Source organism: Carassius gibelio, chromosome B3, assembly GCF_023724105.1.
Source record: "Carassius gibelio isolate Cgi1373 ecotype wild population from Czech Republic chromosome B3, carGib1.2-hapl.c, whole genome shotgun sequence".
NCBI lineage: Eukaryota > Metazoa > Chordata > Actinopteri > Cypriniformes > Cyprinidae > Carassius > Carassius gibelio.
Genome location: NC_068398.1, coordinates 41817809 through 41842331, shown reverse-complemented (window position 1 = coordinate 41842331; position 24523 = coordinate 41817809). Strand labels below are relative to the sequence as shown.

The 24523-nt window shown below is 36.7% G+C and overlaps 1 protein-coding gene across 3 annotated transcripts; it reads right to left on the bottom strand.

Moving 5' to 3' along the window:
• Positions 1 to 329: 329 nt before the first annotated feature.
• LOC127953433 (membrane-spanning 4-domains subfamily A member 4A-like) lies at positions 330 to 23432 on the bottom strand. 3 transcript variants are annotated; one of them, XM_052552683.1, is made up of 8 exons: positions 23269 to 23432; positions 22577 to 22751; positions 20509 to 20619; positions 20345 to 20413; positions 18259 to 18405; positions 17905 to 18021; positions 15172 to 15237; positions 555 to 641 (listed from the first exon to the last, which is right to left on the bottom strand). In XM_052552683.1, the coding sequence occupies exons 2-8, from the start codon at positions 22724 to 22726 to the stop codon at positions 570 to 572; spliced, it is 732 nt and encodes a 243-aa protein (XP_052408643.1). In that variant the 5' UTR covers positions 22727 to 22751; positions 23269 to 23432; the 3' UTR covers positions 555 to 569. The 3 variants fall into 3 exon arrangements, with proteins under 3 accessions (XP_052408644.1, XP_052408643.1, XP_052408642.1); XM_052552682.1 differs by lacking the exon at positions 555 to 641 and adding an exon at positions 14558 to 14971; XM_052552684.1 differs by lacking the exons at positions 15172 to 15237; positions 17905 to 18021; positions 18259 to 18405; ... (2 more) ...; positions 22577 to 22751; positions 23269 to 23432 and adding exons at positions 2473 to 2586; positions 2858 to 2977; positions 3298 to 3366; ... (1 more) ...; positions 3908 to 4118; positions 4380 to 4497 and having other exon boundaries at positions 330 to 641.
• Positions 23433 to 24523: the final 1091 nt, after the last annotated feature.

The window sequence follows — 24523 nt, the reverse complement described above, 5'->3', positions numbered from 1 at the left end:
CAGTTCTCAGAATGTAATTTTGGATTAAAGACATGGCTGAAACAATGAAATTATACTAATTTAGCTTTAACATAATCACTGTTTAAACTCTTTCATATCTAAAGTTGTATATGTTTACTATGTATAAAGCAAAAAAGAATGCTATTTTTAATGGAACAGTTCCATCACCCATGTTTAAGAAACACATTTTCCTGTTTTAATGAAGTTTTACTTTGTATGTTCTCCAGGTGATTGATATTCTCCTTCCAGGCCATTGTTGTAAATAAGAATTAATTAATTCAAGTGACCTGCATGGTTAAATAATGGTTATAGACAAGAATAAGCCATTTTGATTCAGTATATTTTATTCTTATAGTAGTACAGTTTTGTCTATTACTTATTCTAAACAATCTATCTAGTTTCACTGATGATTAGGCAACTGTGACTTAACTAAAGAATGAAAATCAGGAAATAGTATCTATTAGTGTCTTGAATAGTTATAATTTACACATTAGTAGTAAGGGACAGGAAGCCTTTTGTCCCACAAAAGCAGCACAGACAACTGCAGGATTTTTGCTATTCATATTCATTTATTTTTCACTGTATTGTGGAGGAATTTCTGCAGGTTGGTGATTCATGGAAGGGTTGCTGATCACAGATATCTGCAAGGGGAAAGAAAATCTATATGATCAGCTTCCTTACATATTGATTGCTATTTTATTAATAATAAACAATTATTCCACCAATTACTCCGTTTAGACATTTCTAGTACAGGGATACACAACATTAAAACCAAATAATGTTTTCACTTTTTAAACAAAATATGTGTATCAATTTACTCAAAGTCCAATTAAACTGATGTTACAAGCTTCTCATACCTCTGGGCTCTTAAGATCATGGAAATGACAAGACCTAAAATCACTGGGCACTGGAGGTAAACCTTGTGCAACATTTGGCACATTTGGCACATATAAAATCTATATCAAGAGTTGCTTTCTTGAAATTGTCACTTAGAGCAAGTCATGTAAATTAGGGAATTACACTTAAAGGGTTAGTTCACCCAGATAGCAAAATTATGTAATTAATAACTTACCCTCATGTCGTTTCAAACCCTTAAGACCTCCGTTTATCTTTGGATATTGGATATTTTGGATTTAGTCCGAGAGCTCTCAGTCCCTCCATTGAAGCTGTGTGTACGGTCTACTGTCCATGTCCAGAAAGGTAAGAAAAACATCATCAAAGTAGTCCATGTGACATCAGAGGGGCAGTTAGAATTTTTTTAAATATCGAAATACATTTTGGTCCAAAAATAGCAAAAACTACGACTTTATTCAGCATTGTCTTCTCTTCCGTGTTTGTTGTGAGAGAGAGTTCAAAACAAAGCAGTCTGGATATCCGGTTCGCGAACGAATCATTCAGTTCACCAAATCGAACTGAATCGTTTTAAACGATTCGCATCTCTAATACGCTTTAATCCACAAATGACTTAAGCTGTTCACTTTTTTTAATGCGGCTGACACTCCCTCTGAGTTCAAACAAACCAATATCCCGGAGTAATTCATTTACTCAAACAGTACACCGACTGAACTGCTGTGAAGAGAGAACTGAAGGTGAACACCGAGCCGAGCCAGATAATGAACAATAGACTGACTCGTTCTGAACTGAATGATTCGTTCGACCAAAATGTATTTCGATGTTTCAAAAAATTCAAACGGACCCTCTGATGCAACATGGACTACTTTGATAATGTTTTTCTTACCTTTCTGGACATGGACAGTAGACCGTACACACGGCTTCAATGGAGGGACTGAGAGCTCTCGGACTAAATCTAAAATATCTTAAACTGTGTCCCGGAGATAAACGGAGGTCTTACGGGTTTGAAACAACATGAGGGTAAGTTATTAATTCCATAATTTTGCTATCTGGGTGAACTAACCCTTTAAGAATTTAATGGATAAGTGGCACCACCTACTGGGGTATTTAGTTTCATATTTATAGTAACATTAATACCCATTTATAATTATTTTTTATAGTGTTGAATCAAAATATTAATTTCTAAAGCTTCTTTTTGTAGTGTCTATTCAATGCTTTTCTCTTTAGCACAATAATGACTTCGTTCTTTGGGGTGATTAATTAGATTACATTTTTTTATCCCTTGACAGTCTTATTTTTTCTGATCAGTTTGTAGAAGTTCAATTAGAAGATCACAATACAGCTTCTATCAGAAGTCAGAAGCTCATGTACGGTCTGAAAAGACTCGTGTGAAATCAAATTGAGAGAAGCCAGTCAGTTGAGTTTGTGCCATTAACTTTTACAGTGTTCAGATTTTGTTCAGTCTTTAATTGTGTATGATAATTACTTCAATATCGTCTCTTGAGCGAAGTGCATCATCACATCCCTAAATGTTTTTTTTTCTGGTGGCCATAAAATCAAAAAAATAGTAGCAATGACCCATTTATTTAATTTATTTAATTGACTTGATGCATTTCTCACCTGTTGATAACAGCAGGAGGTGGCTTTACAGGCAAATGCTGATAGACAGATGGAGATGATAAACTCAAGCAATGCAAATATCACCAAAACACTCCCGATTCCAAAGAATAGGGTCTGAGAGAAAATACAAATCCTCAAATAATGATAAGGCAATTGATAATTAGTACTCACACTGGAACGCTGGCTGCTTAATGTATAATGCCAATGCCTTCTTGCATTAAAAATTAGCCAAAATACAAGATAAGAGATCTATACACTATTATACTGAAATTTATGGGGGAAAAAGACTGAGTGCATATTATGTATTTACGTTTGACAAGTTTAGTGAACACACAGTTATCTTAATGTAATTACTAAATAAATGTAAATGTAATAGGTCACATACCTTATATTCATTGCAGTTATTGTAGTCCAACGGTCCAAATACCAAATCAAATGAAATTATAACAATTGCAATGGCTGCAGTTAAAGCACTGAAAATGTTCATTACAAGTGAATCTCTCACCTACAGCCAGAAAAAAAAAAACATAAAACCCATTAATAAATTAGGAAGAGCGGACAAATTTTGTTAACATATCATGTTAACGTAGATGGAGAAGTATATGTAGTGTGACAAAAAGATATAATTTTTATAAATATATAAAAAAAAAAAACAGGAAATACACATTTAATGATCAAGAGGGAAAAACTGTTTCTAGCCATTACTGAAAAATGCTATACATATTATTATTATTATTATTATTATTATTATTATTATTATTATTATGTCACCTGCCAGTGTTGGGCAGCTTGAACCCCTAAAAGTAATAAGTGTTGTGTACATACCAAACATAAACTGCCGGGTGAATTATGTTTGTTTTCGGCAGCAATGCAGAGTGAACCTGCAATAATGTACTGAGAGGAGAGAGAAAGGCCAAATTTAAGTCTTCTGCTGGAAAATGTAGCTTGAATTATAAAAGTAAGATCACTTAGTTGTAATTGTTTCTTACGATGATTGATCCCCAGTAAGGAATACCACTATAGACAAATATGGAATCTGCATGAACTGTAGACACAATCCCAAGCATGAAAGTCAACAGACCAATTATTATCTGGACAGTCTGTGAGGGACAAGAGAAGTGTACAAGAGTGTCTTTTATAGAGTAAAACCATTTCAAATTTTGGAAATCAGTATAAATTGTACAATACAAATTTATGGTGACTGTAGTTATGGACGTATGATTATACAAAAAAAAAATATCCATCAAAAAAAATATTCGACAAGCATTGAACTCTCATTGTATGTATTCATATACTGATTTGCAGATGAGCTAAAGTTTTGATAGTTTCAACTCCTAAAACAGCCTTTGTGACTTTTATGTGACTGATACACTGTAAATTTTAATCTGTAAATAATAAACCTCATCCTATATAGGTTTAGAAGAGGAATTCTTACCCCAAGGGCTTTTGGTTGGCCCTTCAGAAATGCTTGAAATCCATGAAGAGGGGAAACTCCTGCAATCTGTTGGACATAAACAGGTGCAGGAGCATTTGTCTCGGTCCCAGCTGGTGTTGTTTGTGTTGGTGGTTGAATCTGGATGATGAGTGTTGAAGAATTCATGGGTAAGACTGTGTGGGACATTCTTGCTTCCAAATCTGAAATTTACCTATACAAAAATCATAGTACACCAAAACATGTAAATGGGTGTGTGTGTGTGTTCTTGTACAATCTAAACATTAAGCAAATTCTCTTTTCCAAAGACATTTACAAAAGTACAATACCAGCCATTAAAGAATTTTACAAAATAAAATAAATCAATTAATAGCATTTAGTTAAAAACCAACTACAACAACATGCAGACATAACGCAAAGATAGGTATTTGTATAAAGTTAGTCAAATTTAATGTAACTGTATAATATGTTTTACCAGAAACTCTCTTCAGTTTGCTCTGTGGAGTCACTTTGAAACGTAGTCGCACTTTGCCATTTTGTCTTATCACCTGAGCTTTATAAAACACAAACCTGGCCACTGCTAGCAGGAAATAAACAAATATCTTTCCTTTCTTAAGATAAGATAAGTATTCATGAATGTCTTTATGTTGTGCAGTATAAAAAGTAACCTACCTGCTGATTTAGAAATGGGTTTGTCTGCCTCGGAAAATCCAATATTTACACCAAAACCGGGTAAAGAGTCTTTCAGGGCCTGGATGGTGGAATATAGTGTCATAACTCTGTATAAGCAGTTTAGAGACCGGGCATTTTGGGTCTAGGATAATGGGGTGCACAGTATCAATATCTAGATAAGGGCTTACAGTAAAGATGACCTCCTACTCTGATGAGCTGAGTCTTGTTGTCAAGTTCAGGGGCCAGTGTCTTTAGCCGACTGTTTCTGGGAAGTGATTTACCCAGCTTTAACTGCTCCAATTCAGAGGGAAAACACTCTTCCTGAGCTTGCTGTAGAACACTGACTTCAGCCGTCCTATAGTCATCAGCTGTCAGATTGCCTGCCAACCCATGACAGGCCCTGGACTCCAGTAGCTCTTCAAAAGTCTTATACTTGCTAATTACAGGTTATGACGAGCTGGCTGTGAAGCAGGAAAGGAGGCAGGAAACTGTTTTATGTAGCTGACATTCATCTGCAGCCACAGGGTGTGGGATTTCTGGCCACAGATTTGAAGGATCTTTGAGAAAGGATGGCCCTTGGTCCCTGGTTCAAACGAAATCACTGTTACATAAGCCCTGCTATTCTAAATGAAATAATTAATTTAATGAGCAACAGCATAATTCATGAAATTCCACAGGAAATTGCTGCTTTACCAGTAGTGCAATATTCAATAATAATGGATGAGCTGTAAGACATCAGTGGTGTTGAACAGGTGTCTATCTGCATACATTATGTTGACATAGACCTGGAACCAAAAGAGGAGTTTGTTGGCCTTTATGAAGTTTCTGTCTCACCAATAATCGGGATACTCTGCAATGGATCCATGAGCTTGGCTGTTTATGTGGCCAGGCAGGCAAATTTAAAACAATACATTTAAAACAAAAAAAGTCTGTGGCAAAAGCTACATCTGGCTGCTATACAACACTGAAAACCCTGTGTCCAACTAGATGGACAGTGCATACACCAGCCATCAATTCTGTGCTCAACCAATATGAAGGCCTTTGTGAGCGCTTCCAGAAAGGAAACACTGCTGTTGGACAGCTGTTGGCACAGGACATCATGATAGGCTTTTAAGGCCTGAACACCTTACTGCAAGGGAGAGGAGCAACAGTCGGAGACATTCTAAGTGAAAATGTCCTAATCTCTGGACAAGTCAACAACATTGTTGAACTGTACCCGGAGCTGGAATCCCAGAACCTAAAGGTGCAGATGGTCATGTTTAGTGCAAATTATAAATACCATGAAGAACATGGTACATTAGGTCCGTGGACTCTTCAAGCAAGTGGAAACTCTGGTCCGCTTACTTCTCGTGTTTTCTGTATCATCAGCTGAGGCAGAGAGAAGCTTCAGCGCTCTTCGGGGACTGAAGACATGGCTTCACGCCAGAACCATCTGAACAGCATTGTAGTCAGTCATGTTCACAAAGAGTAAATGAATTAGGCACCAAAAAATAAATAATAAAATAAAATAAGCCAGGAAATCATTAAGGGCTTTTTTTTCTTCATCCATTACAATATTATTTTTTATTTCTTATTACAGTTCATTCTGAGGAGTTCATAAACATATTGATATTATTGTTTTTTTGTTAATAAACAAGTTTATTGTTGACCTCTGCCAAAAGTTTCTCTCTTTCTTGCTCAGTATTTTGTAATGCTATATATTTTTTATTAAATATTTAAAATACTAAGTAGCATGACCTTAAAGACAAATTATATACAAAGTAAATATAATTGTAAATAAATAATAATAATAATAAAATAACAATAATAAAAGACTTACATCTTTAGTTCAAGCTTGTGATAGGAAGAAAATTGAAGGCAGAAAATGTAAGGCTGATATCAAATGGATCACTAAAACGAACGATATTACAGAATTAAAACATCAGTTAAGAATAAAAGACGATTTATTCTCTTTAGACCCTCAAGAGGTGTGTCGGTGTATCATAAGTTTAACCTAAAACTGATAAACCGTTTCCTAAGATTAAGTTATCTATCATCTTCTACTCTCAAAACTATATCAATCTGATAATGATGCTTACTACTAAATCTCATTAAGTTAGCTAATGTCATGCTTAAACCTCTTCAAGTGCTCAATTGTTACTGTATCAAATATAACCCTATTTGGACGGGACTAGTTTTCTAAACTACGTTTGAGTTTCGATTCTTACCACCTGAAGTCTGCGATTTTCATGTACCAATTCGGACGGGACTAACATCTCCGTGTTTATCACAGAGGTGGGAGGGTCTGTTTTGTGCATCTGGGCGTCACAGAGATCATGCGCTCTGTATGAGTGCATTGCATTCATTCAGAATGATTGCCTTAGTATTACACAATAAATACTAAATGGCTAGTAGTTATAGCAAAATCATGTTAATGTGTGGTTCCTTTAGTTTAACTTGTTTTCCTTTTTTTTGTGTGTGTGTAGTTTGTGTGCAGACATTCGCATTCGGACGGGATAAGTTTTCTCAGAGGATCACTGGGTTTGCTGAAAAACAGTAGGTAATTTGCTCTGGAATTATCACAGAGGTTGTGTGAGAAAAACACAGTACGTCTGTGAAACACAGATTTCTCTAACGACCCCCTGTAAAACTAGTCCCATCCGAATAGGGCATATGAGTTTACAAAATTGAATTTTTACCACTTAAATCACTTAATTTTTCAGAAACACTTATATAGGCTATATCCTGGCTTATATAGGCTATATAGGCTTTGATAATAAATATGAATTTTAATAATAACCATTAATAGAGTTAAGTGAACTCACCAGCATAGTTGTTGAGGAAGATGTTATTTCTGTTCTTCTGAATCATCAATCCACTGCAACTGTGAAGTCATCACTTTTCAGTACTAGAGATATTGTCCCATACATTTTTCTCAAAATCTCAAATTAAATATTTCAACCTTGAAACCGTATCCAAACAATAAGAACGCTGCAAAAAGAAAGGTGCAGGTATCTGTAGACTACTAATGTCACTGTTGGTGGTCCTCTGTCTCATCCTAGTCTTCTGTGTTTGTGTGTGTGGGTGTCCCGTTACGCTGATCAGTGATCAAGTCATTTCCCATTTTCTCACCTCACCTGGATTGCACATCGAAGTCCCTGCGTCACCACTCTCCTGCTGGATGCAACGGGAAGACCTATGCTGTTCTCTCAATAAAGAGTTATTTTACTTGCGACTTGCATCCGCTTATCTTTCACGTTACAGAACGATCTGACCTTAATTATGGATGCATTAAGTTCTGCTTTTCTGACTGAGTTTATCAACCACAGTATCGCTCATTTGGACCAGCAGCAGGAGAGTATCACCACCACGAGGCACGCTGTGCAAGCGCTCGTGACGCAGGTCTCCGAGCTCTCTCAAAAGTTCCAGCTACTGAGTAATCCCACACCACCGTTTCCCCCAACACCACCGGAGCCAAGTAACCAACCTGAGCCATGCTGGTGAGCTGGTGAGCCCAATTTTTGCAGAGCCTTTCTTACACTGTGTTCTATGCACTTTTCCTTAGAGCTTATGACCTTTTATGAGAGAAGAGTCCAAGGTGGTGTTTGTGCTCACTCACGGGTCAGTCGGCACTATGGGGGACGGTGGTGTGGGAGAACAAGGATCCATGATGCACCTCGTTCCAGGCACTCTCAGCCAAGATGACGAGGGTCTTAGACCATGCGGTAGCAGGCAAGGACCCTTCCAGACTCCTCACGAATCTAAGACAAGGTGACCGTACAGTAGCCGACTACTCCATCGAGTTCAGAACGTTGGTGGTAGAGTGCAAATGGAACAAGGATGCGCAGTGGGACATGTTCTTGCATGGGCTGTTGATTTGTTCAGTGACATTTCTTCATATTACACAAATACGCCACAGCAGGTGGCAAAAAAGAGTGTCTTATGTATTAAATAAACGAACATATTTACTTGTGACAAAAACTGATTTGGCTTTATTAAAGTGTGTGCATGATCGTATTAAATAAATAGTCTAAATAAGTTGTTCAGATGAACAAAGCACAAGGTTTCTTGCATAATTAAAGATTTTAATTGTTTGGTCAGAAAGTTCATATATAATATATTCACATGAATAAATCAGAGATTAAACGTGTTATGTTCTGTATACTAAATATGAAAACAGGCCTATGTGCACAGTACCTATAACTGCACTTTGTCTCTGCTGATTGCTGATCGAGATTTACATGCTTGGCCGACTGACCCGGTATACTCTCATTCATTTCATTCACGAACGAGCTATGTATCAGTTCATTCAACTCGTTTACGAACGAGAAGATCGTATTCATTCACTACATTCAACGAATCACGTGCTCCGTCACATCTTGAGTCTTTTGACAGGATGAAAGTTCACAGAGCTGTTCACGAGCTGCGGATGCGCTGCTAATAGAGCTCGGGCGTAGACGTCATGGAATGGTGCATTGTGGGTAACGGCGGCCATTTTAGAGGCATCGCAAAGCAGGTTTGTAATAAGATAATAGCCAGTCTCCAGAAAAAGTTATAGAACGTGCAAAAAAAGTTGCCTATACCTATACGGACAAACTTAATAATGAAGCCAAACAACGCTAATTAAAAAAAAGAGGTTGTAGGCGGAATCGATCCCTATGAACACATGAAAGTTTACCAAGCCTCAGTTTCCCTGATAATTTATCCTACCGGGTCTGTGGAGTGAGCGCTTACACCTCCGATCAATTTAAAAATGTCACTTTCACTTTTTAAAAAGTCACTGGAGGCTCACCTGCAGATCATAAATGGATCTGCAAATTAAACGTGGAGAAAACAATCTTTTTCACTAAGGAAATGTTAACATTATCCAAGCATCAGTGGTGACACACACACACTTCTCAGATTCTGCGAGCTATGAAGCTTGTCTATGCGGGTTTGTTACACTTCAGGAGTAATTACTCACCTATCATACTTGCAAAAATCCACTGTTTTCCTCCGGTAGTTCTGTAATCCGGTATAATATTGACGAACATTCACCGCAGACACAACCCACCATTCACCAAAACAAGACGCTTAACTTCCTATTTTGAAGTTCGTTCCAGTTTTTTTTTTTTAAACAAGTTGTTCAAATTTGTTAAATACAGTCAGCACAAAAATATCAAAAAGCAAATTAAGTTCAGGATTGGGTCAAAAGAAAATGTTTAAACAAAAAATACAGACACTAAACTGACTCCCTTACTGGCCAAAAACTAGAGAAAACGTAATGTGTTTGTGTCTGAGTTTGTGTGTGTGTGTGTGTGTATGTGAGAGAGAGAGAGAGACCATACACAACATGTCTCACCATAACTATGTATTATAATATTATCGAAGGTGATGGTTTCCCTCCGTACAGTGGCGACCCAAGCCATCTGACGCCTCTTGGTGATTTCAGACACCTTGTGTTTTTTTTCCAAGTAGGAAACTGTTGAAAACTAATATGATTCACGAGGCGTTTGCCCTGTCGATCATGAAACCGATTACAGCAGTTCACAATACAGCAATACTGAACCATTTTCCAAAAAATAATCAAAATTAATGACCAAATGACCAACGTTACCTAATGCCTACTATACAGTACATCTACTTCTGTACCGCGATTCCCACAATGCATTGCGACGTGACGCAACGATCCCGACCTCTATAGCGTCGCACTCGTGCTCTGCTGTGGAGGGAGGAACTTCAGTGAACGAGAAACATAAGTCAGTGGATTACGTGAACAAGAACGATTCATTCACCTAAAATATTCGTTCACGGAGAACCATCACTAGTGCAATTCCCTATAGCCTATATTAAATATTTGAAATCTATATTTTCGTATTTTATTAGGTTCTTTGATAAGGTTACAATACGAAGGTCCGAGTAGCAACGTAACTTCCGTGATGTCCCCAATGCGTGGGGCAGGTCAGGGCGGGAAAAGAAATTTTACTTTATTTGCAGGGTGGACTAGGGCAGGCTGGGGCAATAATTTCAGAAAAGCAGGACCCGCGGGTTGGAAAAAAAGCAGACCCGCGCATTTAATTTTAAAGTAATAAAGCAGTGATAACAAAGAGAATAGACAATATATAAAAATTAACAATTTAGTAATACTGAGAAAAATGTCAATATACAGAATTGTGAATGTGCATATATGCTATTTATAGGTGAAAAGGTTAGGAAAGTGATTTACAGATTTAAAGTCCTAAGATGTGTTTAGTGTTGTTCCAGTGGAATATGTCCTGAAAAAAAAGGGAATTCTGTCTGGCTGTTTTGGTGCTCAGTTCTGAGGTCCAGAGTGATATTACCAGCATTTTTCCTCACTTTGAAGGTTGTACATTTAGGCAGGGGGCCTCGAATAATTTTCTCAGCAGTCCTGACAGTCCATTGTAGTCTCCTGATGTCTGATCTGGTATCCGAGCCAAACCAAATACTTATAGACAAACACAGGACCGACTTTAAGATGGCCAAGTAGAACTGTGTGAGCAGGTCCTCTGGCAGGTTGAAATCCCTCAGCTGGCGAAGAAAATACAGACTCTGCTGAGCCTTTTTCACTTCATGACTTCAGTTTGCCCAGCCTCACTGACAGATGGAGGTTGGTACAGAGAGCTATGTCAGTTTGTCCATGAGAAGATCAGGCATGATGATATTGAAGGCCAAAAATAGATTCTTGCATAATTCCCAGGTCTGTTAAGGTGTTACAACACATAATGCCTTCCCATGTTGACTGCATCATCCACAATCCTGTTTGCTCTGTAGGTGTCTCCAGTGATGTCCTTTAGGTATGTCTTTCAAATGACAGCATGAACACAGTATGTGAGACCGATAAGATAGCATTTGAAGCAGCATGGAACTTAACACAGGGAAAATATCCTCTGGAAACCTTTGTTTAACCATGGTCAGAACAGGACATAATTGGGTCCGGATGGTTTCAGGATAATGACGTCTGCATGGGAGATGGAGCAAAAGTGAATGAGTAAGTTATGTGACACTTCTATAGTGCATTTTAATCCAATGTAGCGTTGTTCCCAGAGTAGCGTTGGTTAAAGTGCTGTTTCTCTGGCATTTTATGTATAATAATTTTTGTATAAGGCATGGAAAGTATAATATTGTGGCTTGGCTTGATGCATAGTCCAATGGTGTAATGAAATTAAATTTTAATCAATTTTTACCATACCAATATTGTTACTTATATTTCCTTTTTAAGCCAGTGCAGATGAATAACGTCATTTCAGAAAGAGACCATCCTGACTGTAAAGCAAAACGTTATTGGCTATAGCGGGAACATGCTATATTGGTCAGGGAAGTGTTGCTGTTATCTGATTGGCTTGAGTAGACAGTGGGTCTTGAAACATTTAAAAATCTAGAAATGCGCACAGCAATCATCGGATGCATGGAAAGCCATTCACAAATGTACGGGGGAGTGATCCACAAATGCATGCAGAATAGAATTCGCAAATGATTGCAAGGCAAAGTTGTGTTTGTGACAGAAAAAGATGTGAATATGAAGAATTAATTTGCAAAAACCGATAAAACCTACTTTTCGTGCATTATTCTCAACATAAAGTGCTATTTATACTCTAAACATGTTTTGTCAAAAAAGCTGGTTTTGTCCACTTTCAAGGAATCACAAATTCACATTTTACTGCAGAAGCCAATAAGCGCTATTGTTTTTGAACAGAAGCCGATAAGTCCATTTTAGTAAATCAGCGCACTGTATTCAGGTCAGGTGAGAAGGCTGCTTTCACTTTGAAAAGAAGTGCTCTAAAACATGAAATGTGGAGTTATCTGCTTTTGCCACAATAATAATAATAATAATAATAATAATAATAATAATAATAATAATAATAATAATAATAATAATAATAATAGTAATGAACATTGGAGTTAACTCCTTGCTATAAAACAAACTTTATATGTAAAAAAAAAAAAAAAACATACTTTCAATGACCTTTAATTTTGTAAATCACCTGTATTTAAGTTATTATTACTTAATCAAAACAACCCAACCACATTTTTGTTATTACTTGGAATGTGGAATTAAAAAAAAAAAAAGAAAAAATTGCAGAGCTGAGTCTTCCACCATTTGTACATACACCAGGCACAGGATCACGAGTGTTGTTTGAATAGAGGGTTGGAAACTGAATGGCAAGTTTATAATTGAGACATGTTCTACATTCTTGAGACAGATTAATTAATCTTATATTGATCTCATATTGAATCAAGACATGCAAAGGATATGATTATATAATAGAATTGTAAAATGACAAACATTTTAAAAAAAGACTCGAAAGCCTATGTATTACCTTAGAACAAGTTAAAATGTAGTATTCTGTCTCATTTTCAGAATTGTTCTGTTGTCTTTATATTGTTAAACACAATATTATAAATGAGTAGAGTTATTGTTTTGAGCTGGATGCTAGGATGATTCTATTAGACCGTCACCCTCATTAGACCCAATAGAGAATCATCACGGACCAAACAGACTGTTTAGGTGGATATATTTACATTATTTAACAGATGCTACTTTGCAAAGACATTTAGAAAAGTGCTGTACCAGCCCTTATAAAGCCACTTATAACCAAAACCATTTGTTAATAACAATTTCATTTAAAACAAAATTAACCAAAAATAAAGACAAAAAGCACTAGTCGTCAACTGTGGTATATCACACTGTTTTCCAGATGAACTTTTTTTGCCCCTGTTGTTAATAGGTAACTTGTCTGAGATGAGATAAGGCATATTTTATGGCATAACTATAATTGCTGATGCTGTTTCCCAGAATGAAGCAGGTGACGCAGGTGGAGCCCGGGCGGTTAGGAGGGGTGATAAAACTAGTTACTTCTCCAAGAACGTAAAACCTGACATTTCACTAACACCACTACAGATGACATACCTGAATTCAATGATGAACTGCCTTTAACTTTTTATTTTGCATTACTGACACACTGTTTTCCTAATGAATGTTGTTCAGTTGCTTTGACGCAATGTATTTTGTTTAAAGCGCTATATAAATGAAGGTGACTTGACTTGTCTACATACTGTAATACCTTCCCTTTTAGTAGATAATGCATTTAAAAACCACAAAATTATGTTGTTGTAGTTTACCCAGTGATTGCTGAGCCTGTTTATTCTTGTTTTTTTTTGGTTTGCAGGTATGTGGGTTAATTGCGGGTGTGTCTTCCCAGCTGAGGCTTATTACGTGGAGCTATACAAACTGCAGCGCTGATGTGGAAGGGGGCATGATGCGATCACGCTAATCGGACCTGCTGCTTTTTTTCGTTGTTTATTTGGTTTGCATACAAATCAGACCTTGAGCTCACAGTCCACCGCCATGTACGCTTACATCACTGACTTACATTAATACTGACTGTTGGAATACCTTTGTTAATTATACTTTTGTTAAGTAAATTACTTTTCTTTGCTAATTGCTGGTCCGTGTTGGCTCTCGTTCATGTTGCAACTTGGAGCCAGTTGTTACACAATACTCACAAATCAAAATGCTATTTTACTGTTAAGTAACATTCCTACATTATTAAAATATAAAGTCATTAAAAAAATCTAGTTAATCCCACCCAAAAGGCCTTGACTGAGGTAAACACAATTATCATCAGCTTTAGAAGCAGTTACTCCTCTGTTCAGTACAGGGCTTCACTCTACCAGGGTGCAAATATTTTGTATCTCCTGTTTCTTGAGTTCTCAGCAGAGTATTTAGGTCACGTTTTGGCACTTCATGACATAAGAACAGTTCTCAGAAGACTTTGCGTTAAAGACATGACTAAAACAACATAAAATTGTTCCTTCTAACTTCTAGCATAATCCCTGTCAAAACCGTTTCAACTGTATTTAATTATCTGTTTAACATGTTTGAAGCAAAAAAGGAAGGCTGTTTTAAAGTGTCAACGAGACAGCTCCATCACCCGTGTTTAAGAAATCACATTTTCCTGTTTTTTAAGTTTTAAGGATATGAATGTGCTCCATCAGATTCCATCCTTCTGCGATTGTTGTTTATTCAGTATACTTCATTTTTATAGGTTATACAATATTAAACAATTACTTGTTCGAAACAATCTACCCAGATACACTGATGATTAGACAGCTTTGACTTAATTAGCAAAAGAAAATCAGGAAATAGTATCTATAAGTGTCTTGAAAAGATACTGTCTACACATGAAGAAAAACAACTGATCAACTGGTTTGGTTTGTTCTTTTCTTTTTTTTTTCTTTTTTGCTTTCATTATCACTTGTAATGATGAAATAATTATGAAAGGCAAGTGACAGGAAACCTTTGGGAAAGCCCCAGGAAAGCATCATGCACACTATTAATATTTATGTACTTCCACTGTATTGTGGAGGAATTTCTGCAGAATGGTGATGCACAGAAGGGTTGCTGATCACAGATATCTGCAAAAAAAAAAAAACAAAAAAAAAAAACATGATTAGCTATATAATGATTATTGATTGACAATTATTGCAAAAATGTATCAGTGCTTTACATATTTCCAGTACAAGCACAATCAACACTAAATAAAAAAAAATATTGTTTTGTGTACCATTTTTACTCTCTAGTCCAATAAAAAACTGGTGTTTCAAGCTTCTCTTACCTCAGGGCTCTTAAGATCATGGCAATGACAGGGCACTGGAGGTAAACCTTGTGCAACATTTGGCACCTTGGGAAAAATCCACATGTAACATTTTATGTTTTCTTACTGTAAAATGCCAGAAATGCAATAACACTGACAGACACTTCCATTATAACAGGTTTAGTGATTAGTAGAGAACCACAGACTCATTATATACACTTTGATTTCTGCATATCAATGACCATCATTACTAGCTCTAAAATTACATTTTGGAAAAATGTCATCATAAAATAGCAATAGATATGTAATATACACTTTCTTGTCCAGTGTAACTTGACACAACAAGATGGACATGGTATGTTTTAGTCTTCAGAAATGAGGAGTAGAGAGAAAAACTAATACTTCGTCCTTGAAGTTGCTTTCTCTCCAAGTAAATTGTTACTTCTAGCAAGTAATGTGATTTAAGGCATAATGCTTAAGATTTTAGAGGACAAGTAGCACCAATGTTACAAGGTGGATTGGATTTTCAGTGACAAACTAATTAAATGGTTTTGTACTTAAAAATATGTATCAAAGTGAATTCTATTTTATGTGATTTAAGAGAAAGGAGGAAATGGAAAGAGGGAAATTTGTCAAGTGGCATATATATACAGTATTGTTCAAAATAATAGCAGTACATTGTGACTAACCAGAATAATCAATAAAACAAACGAGACCCAGCATTCATGATATGCACGCTCTTAAGGCTGTGCAATTGGGCAATTAGTTGAAAGGGGTGTGTTCAAAAAAATAGCAGTGTCTACCTTTGACTGTACAAACTCAAAACTATTTTGTACAAACATTTTTTTTTCTGGGATTTAGCAATCCTGTGAATCACTAAACTAATATTTAGTTGTATGACCACAGTTTTTTAAAACTGCTTGACATCTGTGTGGCATGGAGTCAACCAACTTGTGGCACCTCTCAGCTGTTATTCCACTCCATGATTCTTTAACAACATTCCACAATTCATTCACATTTCTTGGTTTTGCTTCAGAAACAGCATTTTTGATATCACCCCACAAGTTCTCAATTGGATTAAGGTCTGGAGATTGGGCTGGCCACTCCATAACATTAATTTTGTTGGTTTGGAACCAAGACTTTGCCCGTTTACTAGTGTGTTTTGGGTCATTGTCTTGTTGAAACAACCATTTCAAGGGCATGTCCTCTTCAGCATAGGGCAACATGACCTCTTCAAGTATTTTAACATATGCAAACTGATCCATGATCCCTGGTATGCGATAAATAGGCCCAACACCATAGTAGGAGAAACATGCCCATATCATGATACTTGCACCTCCATGCTTCACTGTCTTCACTGTGTACTGTGGCTTGAATTCAGAGTTTGGGGGTCGTCTCACAAACTGCCTGTGGCCCTTGGACCCAAAAAGAACAATTTTACTCTCATTAGTCCACAAAATGTTCCTCCATTTCTCTTTAGGCCAGTTGATGTGTTCTTTGGCAAATTGTAACCTCTTCTGCACATGCCTTTTTTTTAACAGAGGGACTTTGCGGGGGATTCTTGAAAATAGATTAGCTTCACACAGACGTCTTCTAACTGTCACAGTACTTACAGGTAACTCCAGACTGTCTTTGATCATCCTGGAGGTGATCATTGGCTGAGCCTTTGCCATTCTGGTTATTCTTCTATCCATTTTGATGGTTGTCTTCCGTTTTCTTCCACGTCTCTCTGGTTTTGCTCTCCATTTTAAGGCATTGGAGATCATTTTAGCTGAACAGCCTATCATTTTTTGCACCTCTTTATAGGTTTTCCCCTCTCTAATCAACTTTTTAATCAAAGTACGCTGTTCTTCTGAACAATGTCTTGAACGACCCATTTTCCTCAGCTTTCAAATGCATGTTCAACAAGTGTTGGCTTCATCCTTAAATAGGGGCCACCTGATTCACACCTGTTTCTTCACAAAATTGATGACCTCAGTGATTGAATGCCACACTGCAATTTTTTTGAACACACCCCTTTCAACTAATTCAACTAATTGCCCAATTGCACAGCCTTAAGAGCGTGCATATCATGAATGCTGGGTCTCATTTGTTTTCTGAGAATCTACTGAACCTACTGGTAACTTGTTTGCCACGTAGCAATAAAAAAATATACGAAAAACCTTGATTATTCTGGTTAGTCACATTGTACTGCTATTATTTTGAACAATACTGTATATATATAAAAAAAATTATTTTTAAACTGTCTATTCAATGCTTTAGTCATTTAACACAGCAATGACTTCAAATTATCTTTTAGAGGGGGAGTCATTGTGTAATTAATTAGATGTGAAGTTTAGGAAAGGAGTTCAGTTAGAAGTTCACACACAGCTTCAACCAGATGTAAGAAGCTCATGTTCAGTTATAAGGTCTCAAGTGACTGATGTGAAAACATATAGAAGAGAAACCAGTCATATGATTTTGTGGCAATACCTTTTACAGTGCTTGGATATTTTTCTGCCTTTTATTACACATGGTAATTTATTCAATACCATCTCTTGAGCTAAGTGTATCATCAAACCACTAGTATTGTTTCATGGGGACATAAAATCCACCCAATGGTAGCAATGAATGCTGCTTCTCATAATTGAGAAATCAGCTGCAAGCGCTGAGAACCTAACGTTTGGGAACACGTGTGCTAAATTCACTTTATTAAAATTCACATACTTTACTAAAACATACAACAAGTTTGTGAACCCCTGATGCATTACTCACCTGTGGAGGACAACAGGAACAGGAAACTTTACAGGCAAATGCTGACAGAAATATGGAGAGGATCAACTGAAGCAAGGCAAATATCAGTGATACAATACTGATTCCCAAGAAAAGAGTCTGAGTGGAAATTCAACAGAAAAAAATAATAATAACACAAACGTATAATGTCAGTGCCTTCTTGCATTATACATGATCACTAATAGTAAGAGATCTATAAGCTATTTCTGAAATATTTGGGAAAAAGCCTGGACAGATGATTGTGGATTACGGATTGACTTTTGACAAGTGCACTGACAAGACAGTAGTTTTATTGCAATTACTAAATGAATGTGAATGCAAAATTTGGTGACATACCTTATACCTTGCCTCAAAACCAAAACATTGATAATCATTGCAGTAACTGTAGTACATTGGTCCTAGAGCCAAATCCATTGAAGTTAAAATAAGGGCAATGCCTGCAGTTAAAGCACTGGAAATGTTCATTCCAAGTGAAGCTCTCAACTATAGGCAAATAAACAAATACAACACATAAAACACAGTAATGAATTAGAAAAAACTATAACATTTTATAATCATATCAGGTTAACTTAGAAAAATACATAGCTTGGGATAAAAAATACACTACTTTAAATAAATAAATGCAAGCAGCAATCATCTGGGGTTCAAGCACCAATGGCTAACTTCATTATTTTACATTATTTTTCTAATATTTCAATGGCCTGTTGTCAATTATTCTGCTTGTACTATGGTTACCACAGCTCAAGACATCGATCAGATGATAAATTGAAAGGTATTTGTCCAGTTTATGTACTTAAATCGCTATTGTGACTAGAATTATTTCTTCCTCATCTCATCCAACGCCCCTCTTGCTAGTTCCAAAACTTCATTTTAAAGCTGGTAACTGTCACAGTCTTCAGTCTTTCTGTCACTGTCTTCTCTGAGTGTTGTGCTTGTTTGGTGCCATGTTCTCTCTCTGCTGTCTGTTTCTGACCCCGCCCATCTTGTTACAGTACCTAATCATTGTTTTAGTTGCTCCACATGTGTTTCTCCCCTGCTCCCGGAATCTTTTACCTACCCTCAGCACACGTGGTCACTCAGTCACACTCACTCACACACACAGCTGTTGCCCATTTTCACAGACTATATATTTTCGTCTCAAGCACCACTCTAGCTGGCTGTGTTATAATGTTAATTGTGATTTGTAGTGTTCCTGGTTACTCGTGTTTTTGCATTTTGGCTGCGTCTGCTCTTGTCATCATGATTTGTTTCTGTTTTGTTTTCCCTTTTTGTTTTCATTTTTTAAAGTAATTTCTTCCCTGCACCTGGACCCAGACCCTGTTTCTTCCTCGGCGCCCTTTGTAGCGCCGTGACCATAATGGATGCTTGATCCATTGATAGCATTCTAATGCAGTTATTAATAAAGTTATTAGAAAGAGAACGAGAGAGATAGAGACACACAGAGAAAGAGAAAGAAAGAGAGAAAGAGCTTGTGTGAATTAGGCTAACGTACCTCTGTGTGTCCCTTAAGTGTTCTGCAGCAGCATCTCTAAAGTGTGTGATTATTACCTCGCTAGTGAGAAATATCATGTGTAGCCTAAGTTACTATACTATATTGGCTAACTGATCAATTTGTCAGGGCAGCGCTGACAACACCACCTTTTTGTGCAAACTGCGTGCACGTGTGATTGCATTAATTCATGTGTGCTGTGCTATATAGGTACTTTATACTAATTTCCATTATTATTGTTAACTAAGCGAAGTGATATGGAACTCTAATGTGGTCAAGAGAGCAGCCAAAACTACCTTTGCCATGCATTTCCCAAATTTGTTTTGCACATCTCAGAACGTTTGTCAGCCAAACAGATTCAAGCATTCACCCCATAGTATAAAAACTATTATACTGATTATACAATCATATTTCTGTCCCCCTCACTTGTGAAATGATTGCTTCTCCAGTGCCCTGTAACATAACTTAATATAACACTTAAGCTATATGCCATGTTATCTTTATTTGGGGATCAAATATTTTGTGGCTCCACATGAATTTTATTCAGTGGGAAAGGGGCCAAAATGGCTCTTCTGATGCTGAAGGTTGCAGAGCCCTGGCTTAGGAGATAAAATAAGTTCTGACATACTAATTCATTCACTTATATCATCACAGTGATTAATTTAATCTAATTAGATATTTTTTCCAGCAACATTCCTAGCTGCTATGTGCAAAATTTAGAGAAGATTGGACCAATAGCCTAGGAGGAGTATAAAAAATGGCAGAATTTGTATAGCTGGAAATTAAATCATAAGAAATACAATTTAAGATTCAAAGGGGTTAAAAAAAATTGTTTATATCATTTACTCCAAAATGCTATTTATATTATTAAAATGCAACCTGTCTATGTTGGGCAGCTTGGACCCCTAAAAGTAACAAGTTTTGTGTACATACCAAACACAAACCGAAGGGTGAATTAATTTTGTTTTCGGCAGCAATGCAGAGTGAACCTGCAATAATATACTGAGAAGAGAGAGAAAGGCAAAAATTTAGTCTTCCCGAAAAAATTTTAGCTTGAATTATAAAAGACAGATCACTTAATTGTAATTGTTTCTTACAATGACCGATCCCCAGTAAGGAATACCACTAAAGACAAAGATGGATTCCGCATAAACTGTAGACACGATCCCAAGCAGGAATGTTAACAGAGCAATCATTATCTGGACAGTCTGTGAGGAAAAAGAAAAATGTACAGTGTGGGACAAGATAGTCTTTTCTAAAGTAAAACAGTTTACATTTTTGGGGATCAAAACAAAATCTACACTATAAATGAATTGCATCTGTAGTTATGAGCTTATGATCGCAGTGGAAAAATACCCCCAAAATATTCTACAAGTGTGGAATGCTCAATGTATGAATCCACATACTGATGAGGTGTGAAGAATACCAAAAAAATCATACTTTAGTAAAAGTAAAGATTCCTTATTCCATTACAAATGACAAGTCACCAATTCCAATACGACTTGAGTAAAACACTTAAAAGTATCTGATTTTAAGAGTACTTAAGTATTTGAGTCACACCGAATGAATGCTCAAAGATGCAATAATCCTAAACAATAAATGTTCAGTTCATACTACATGATTTTAGCCCTGATTTTCAGTCACCAACAGTCTTGTGGAAATCGCATTATTTCCTGTATCAGTGCTCACTTGTATGTTGTGAGACTTATGCCGCCTTTCCACCGAAGTTACCCGGAACATTTGTACCAGGAACTTTTTTCCCTAGGAACTATTTTCCCCCAGACCTGTTGCTTCCAGCATTTCCACCGTTGTGTAAAGTACTGGGAAGATTAGACAAATAGACTGGTGGCGTAAGTCTGCGTGCGTTTCTCAATACAAAGTTCACTGATTTTGGACGTGCATCCTCGGTAGTTCAGACTCTATGCATTCGACTCGGAAGTGTTATCTCCGCGACGACGCAAGTCCGGTAATTCTGCAAACAGCAGCGTACTTGATAACTTCAGTCAGCTCGCCTTGACTACTGCAATTTTCCTCACTGTATATTTACAATAAAACAAATTATTATATCAAATACCACTGTCTCCTTTTGTTCTCATTTAAACATAATAACAGCTGCAGACATGTACTTAGTTCAGGTAAATGTGTATATATACAGCCATTACAATGAAACGAAATATTATATAAATTTGCCTTTTTTATTTTCATTTTAATATATAGATAAATTGAATACAGACCAAAGATAACCTGTTAGATTTACCCAAAACGAATTATATTTTATGTTTAACCACTAAAGAGACATCAGAGCCAGCGGCACATATCAGAAGGTCTAGCCGTGGTGAGGCTGCTTCTCGGCAGATAGATGATCACTGAGCTCCCGCTGATCGAGTGGAGCTCACGTCTCCGAGATCGGCGAAACACATTTTTAAATAGGCGCTGTCTTTATAAATAAACCACAGATTTGAGTTTTAAACAACTACATTCCAGCCTGAAATACTTTTCAAATTACATTTCATGATACAATAACAGTAATACTTGAAAATGTATACCAGAAAATGATCCGAATAAATGGTTGTTGAAATCACGATGCTGCGTGAACTCAACCAATCAGGATGTTTAGCGCCCAAGTCCCGCCCCCGAAAGTTCCAGAACTTTGAAAAAGTACTACCTCGCCAGCATGGACTTTCTGAGGGGCATTTTATGGAACTTTATTTAGTTCCTGGTTCCTGCGGTGGAAACACATCGTGTACCAGCCCAAAGTCCATAGTTCCTGTGTAAAGTTCCTGTGGTGGAAACGTGGCTTTTGTGTGTAGACCGAACAGAAGTACTGAAAAGCTGTGTAATGTGTGTCCGCCCTGTTGCCGATCTGTTCATAGTTTGCACTTCTTAAAACATTCTTTGTGACTTTTTTTGTAACTGGTAAATTATAAACTGTAAATGAACTCTGTAAATGCTAAACCTAAAATTAAATTGGTCTTTGTCTTCTTATATTTTATTGTCACCAAGGCAATAAGTCACATTATGCAATAAAAAAACATGTATGCTATAACGTTTACTACTCTGCTTTTTTTCTTCTATAATTTTCTTATATAATGTTCTGATTTTCTTACTTCACACTGGCATACACAAATAAAAATCTATAATTTGGGTTTATGAACAATTTCTCACCCCAAGGGCTTTTGGTTGGCCTTTCAGAAATGCCTGAAGTCCATGAAGAGGAGAATAAACAGGCACAGGAGCATTTGTCACAGACCCAGTTGGTGGTTGAATCTGGATGATGAGTGTTGAAGAGTTCACGGGTAAGACTGTGTGAGACATTCTTGCTTCCAAACCTGAAATTGTCCTAAACAAAAATCATAGAATATTAAAACATGTAAAGAACATGATCATAAAATAGATTTTCTTTGTAAAAAACTAAAAATTTAAATCCAGTTTTACTGAAAGGATATTTTCATTATAATTGTTATAATTGTGTTTTTCATATTGTTTAAACATTTATGACTGCAGTTATATCATAGTAGTTATTACAATTGGTAGAATTATTGTCATCAACTAGAACATCCTTATTAGATCTTGGAAATAGAAAATGTACTATATGTAAAATAGCTTTTTAAATTTAATATACATCATTTACTGTACATGTAAGGCAATTAGCAGGTACTATTTTCCCAAAGACTATATAAATAAATGTATAAACAATTAAGTGTACAACCAGCCATTATAAATTATTACCACATAAAGGAAATACATTCATAAGTATAATATAGTTTAAACAACAGAAATAAGATCCAGACTTAATGCAACTAGAGGTATTTGTATAAAGGTAGTCAATAGTAATGTAAGTATATAATTTGTTTTACCAGAAAAAAATCCTCTATAGTTTGCCCTGTGTAGTCACTTTGCTCCGTAGTCAAATGTTGCTTTTTAAAGGGCTCAGGTGAATAGGAGTGGTGACATTGGCCATTGTCACCAGGAAGTATAAAAAAATAAAAGAATAGAAAACAGAAGTATTCTGAGTTGATGATTGTGTGTTCTCCACAATAAAGAGAACACTTTGCTACCTGTGACCCAGTCACTGAATGATGTGAATTAATGTTTGGCATATGCAACAACAGTGATGATGCATGTTTTGCTGAGCATTTTGAGTAACTGATTAAGGATTTAAAGTGAGGTGAGCGTTCAACACAGATTTTTTTTAACTGTATTTGCTATAATGTCGAAACACTTTTTTTTTTTTAAATGACATGACATTCAGCCAAGTATGTTGACCCATACTCGGAATTCATGCTCTGCATTTAACCCATCCAAAGTGCACACACACAGATCAGTGAACACACACACACACACACACTGTGAACACACACCCGGAGCAGTGGGCAGCCATTTATGCTGCGGCGCCCAGGGAGCAGTTGGGGGTTCAGTGCCTTGCTCAAGGGCACCTAAGTCATGGTGTTGCTGGCCCAAAATTCGAACCCACAACCCTAGGGTGAGGAGTCAAACTCTCTAACCACTAGGCCACAACTTCCCTTAGCATTAATAAATATGGTTTTAATTACTGAAAGTTTTTTTATAGCTTAAAATGATTCTTGGCACAATTGTTTATTAAGCATTTGCATCTATTTGATTTTATTTAAACAATCTTTTTTTTTATTACTCTATGTACTCCGATTACATAGAATCAATATAAATCTGTTAAAGGGGGGGGGGGGGGGGGTTACACTGTTAAAGAGTTGGATTCCCATGCTAAACATGGACAAAGTTTAAAAAATTAAGTTTGTTCCCAAAATACTCCTTCCGATTTGTCACAAGTTTCGGAAAGTTTTTTTCGAGTATGGCTCTGTGTGACGTTAGATGGAGTGGAATTACCTTATATGGGTCCTAAGGGCACGTCTGCCGGAAGAGCGCGCACTCCCGTATAGCACAGCACTGAGAGCACAACAGACATTCACTGATCAGAGCGAGAGCGTCGCGAAATGTCACAAAAGAAGTGTGTTTTTGGCAGGCGGTGAGTAAAACTGCTTAAAATATCTCTGCCTCCTTGTTAGTGTGTCCCCTCCCATGCCAGAGACCCAGGTTCGAGCCTCGCTCGGAGCGAGTCGTTGCTGCTGCTGCTCT